The sequence below is a fragment of the Electrophorus electricus genome, chromosome 4 (genome assembly GCF_041902795.1).
Source record: "Electrophorus electricus isolate QZ-2024a chromosome 4, ASM4190279v1, whole genome shotgun sequence".
In the NCBI taxonomy this organism is placed as follows: Eukaryota; Metazoa; Chordata; class Actinopteri; order Gymnotiformes; family Gymnotidae; genus Electrophorus; species Electrophorus electricus.
Genome location: NC_137500.1, coordinates 25530707 through 25533295, shown reverse-complemented (window position 1 = coordinate 25533295; position 2589 = coordinate 25530707). Strand labels below are relative to the sequence as shown.

At 47.5% G+C, this 2589-nt stretch overlaps 1 protein-coding gene across 1 annotated transcript; it reads right to left on the bottom strand.

Annotated features, from left to right (window-relative positions):
* Positions 1–781: 781 nt before the first annotated feature.
* Positions 782–2380, bottom strand: smim32 (small integral membrane protein 32). The gene is made up of 2 exons (XM_027009642.3): positions 1648–2380; positions 782–1451 (listed from the first exon to the last, which is right to left on the bottom strand). The coding sequence occupies exon 2, from the start codon at positions 1411–1413 to the stop codon at positions 1090–1092; it is 324 nt and encodes a 107-aa protein (XP_026865443.1). The 5' UTR covers positions 1414–1451; positions 1648–2380; the 3' UTR covers positions 782–1089.
* Positions 2381–2589: the final 209 nt, after the last annotated feature.

Here is a 2589-nt window from a genome sequence, read left to right as displayed (position 1 = left end):
AGATTCATCACCTGCCACTATTCGTTCACATTGCTGATCTTTGGCTTAAAATAGATGCTGCAAAACACACACACACACACACACACACACAAGATCGCGCGCGCGTTGTGCAAGCTAGTTACGCCGCTGAGCAAGGTGGCGCATTGACAGCAGGCTGCTGGTGATATAACATCACGATTTAAAGGACAATCGGATATTTTTACTAAATGCCACAAATGCTGTTAGCTTTCGTGAATCATTGCTCCCTTTCCCACTTTGAAAAATGCTACTGTAGGAAACGATATTGAAATTAGTCTTAGGTCATGATTTGGAAATGGCAAGAAGTTTTCTTTCTGTTCATGTGCTCTTTCTTTAGCGTCTGTCGTCATATATGGGACAGATTATATCGGACAGAATGATCCTTATCGAGGACTGACGCTTTATGATATGAATGCAGAATCATAAAGATACCGTAGCTGTCATGGACAGGACCCCGCTATGCGCACATCGATAACTAATATGCCCCAGCATGTCCGGATAGTCATCAACTCCTGGTTTGTGGCGGTGAAGGATATGCCATACGCACAAACGTGAAGACGTTTACATTGCAGACATTGAAGACATTGCAATTAAAAGAACTGTATTATTAAAGATTGTTTAAAATATTTAGACGTAGGTTAACAGCCTGCGGACGCTCAACGCTGCCAAGAGGAAAATTAATCTTCATCCTTATCTTACATTTCATTTATGTCTTCATTTAACCACTCACTGTGTTTCTCCTCCAATGAGAGTCCATAATGAATGCTGGTGAATATAAGATTTAATGATGGATTTACAACATACAAGAAAATAAACTGTATTACATTCTGCACACGACATGAGAGAAAATTCACGAAGAGAAATAGTCTAACATTGCGGTGTATTCATACAAAATGTTTATTATTTTTGATAGAATCACTTAGGCAAGAAGCGCGGCAGTCAGAGCCCCTTGGCTTCTGTCGCCGTTCAGCCCTCCACGCGGCGCGCACCAGCTCGCGGACTAAACGCAAGCCAATTTTCACCGCATTAAGGGGCATTGTTCCGCGTGCCCACATCATCGCGTGCTCCATCTCATTTGTAAGAGCTCCGGGCCTCGCGCAGTGACCGGTCGTAAGGCATGGAGGCAAAGAAAGAGTTTCGAAGTTGACAGTTGATGAAAAACACAATCAGCAGCACTAACAGAAACAGCACGAGGCACATCACCACGTATGTCGCCAAGTCCGGCTTGTTCAGTTCCCCCTCGCGCAGCCCGCTGCCGCGACCCGTGGGCTTCAGGAGCGCTGACACGCTAACGGGCCCGTGAGAGACATTAAGTGGTGCCGGTGCGTGCGTCTGGGTTATCAGGTCCAAGTCTCCTGCCGCCGCAGTGGAATTCAAAAGCATTTGCCGGAGCATGACAGCGCACCGCCGTGGCTTCCCCGGTCACCGTTAGGCTGTAAGGAAGAAAATCCACGTTACCAAAGCAGTTTTGGGATGTGACAGAATGAACCGCGTAGACTAGAAATGTATTACACATACCTCCTCACTTAAAGGACTGCAAAGTATTTACGCATAAAGAAAATATCGGTATATGCAATGGACGGCATTTTGAGTATTATACTTAAAAAAAAAATCTAAATTATAACTTACTTTCTGTGCGTCGCGGCCAGAGGAGCCTGGGCGAGATTGAGTCGGTGGGTCGTCGTGTGCGCATTTCACAAACACAACCTCTATCCTCCCGAGCCACCAACTCCCCCGAGCAATCGCGCACCTCAGACGATTATTAATACTTCCACTGGTAATAAATCCACAAGCGGTTGTTTCAGTTTATCCATGTCTCCTTGTGCGCGCAGCAAGCTCTGTACCCTGACCCGATTCTTAAATCGATAACAAAACACTTCCCTTATTCAGAGCAACACCAAGCAAGGGCAGCTCCAACTCTTCAGGCGTCCCCACGGTCTCCACGCAGCCACGTTTTTTTCAGCGCCTTATCGTCGCGATGACACGTCTCAGAAACATCGCGCCTTACGCCATAAACAGCTTCCTGTGAAGCGTCTTGTTTCTGTCAGGTTTCTATGGTTGAAGACGTTGGGCAAGATCGCACACTTACACGGAGCACAGCGATTCAGGTAACAAGTGTAAGCCCGCTACCCCTCGCGCGACGGTGACCGGGGCGCAAAAGGACAGTTCCGTTCTTCCCGTCTCGAGAACATCCTCCAGTTTCTAGCGCATTTTTATATCCAGGAAAAAGTCGCTGAGTCTTGAGCCCGGATCCGTCATCACCGACCACTACAAACACAGACAAACACACACAAAAAAATCTAACGATAATGGAATAATTCGACACTCGTTGCATTTGCTCTCGACTCAGTCGCGAGAACCTTGTGCGGAGAACAGAGTGGCTAGGAGAGGGCGCGCGGGGATGGCTAGGAGCACGTGACGCGCTTCGTTGCCCTCGAGCAGGCACTTCAATTTGCGCACATGTGACTAGAACAATTTCAGGGGAGTGCGGAATGTCTCGGCAAGTTTGAAGAAGAACTAAAAGAAACGGCGAGGAACGCAGTTAAAGGGCCAGGCTACGGGTGAAAGGTG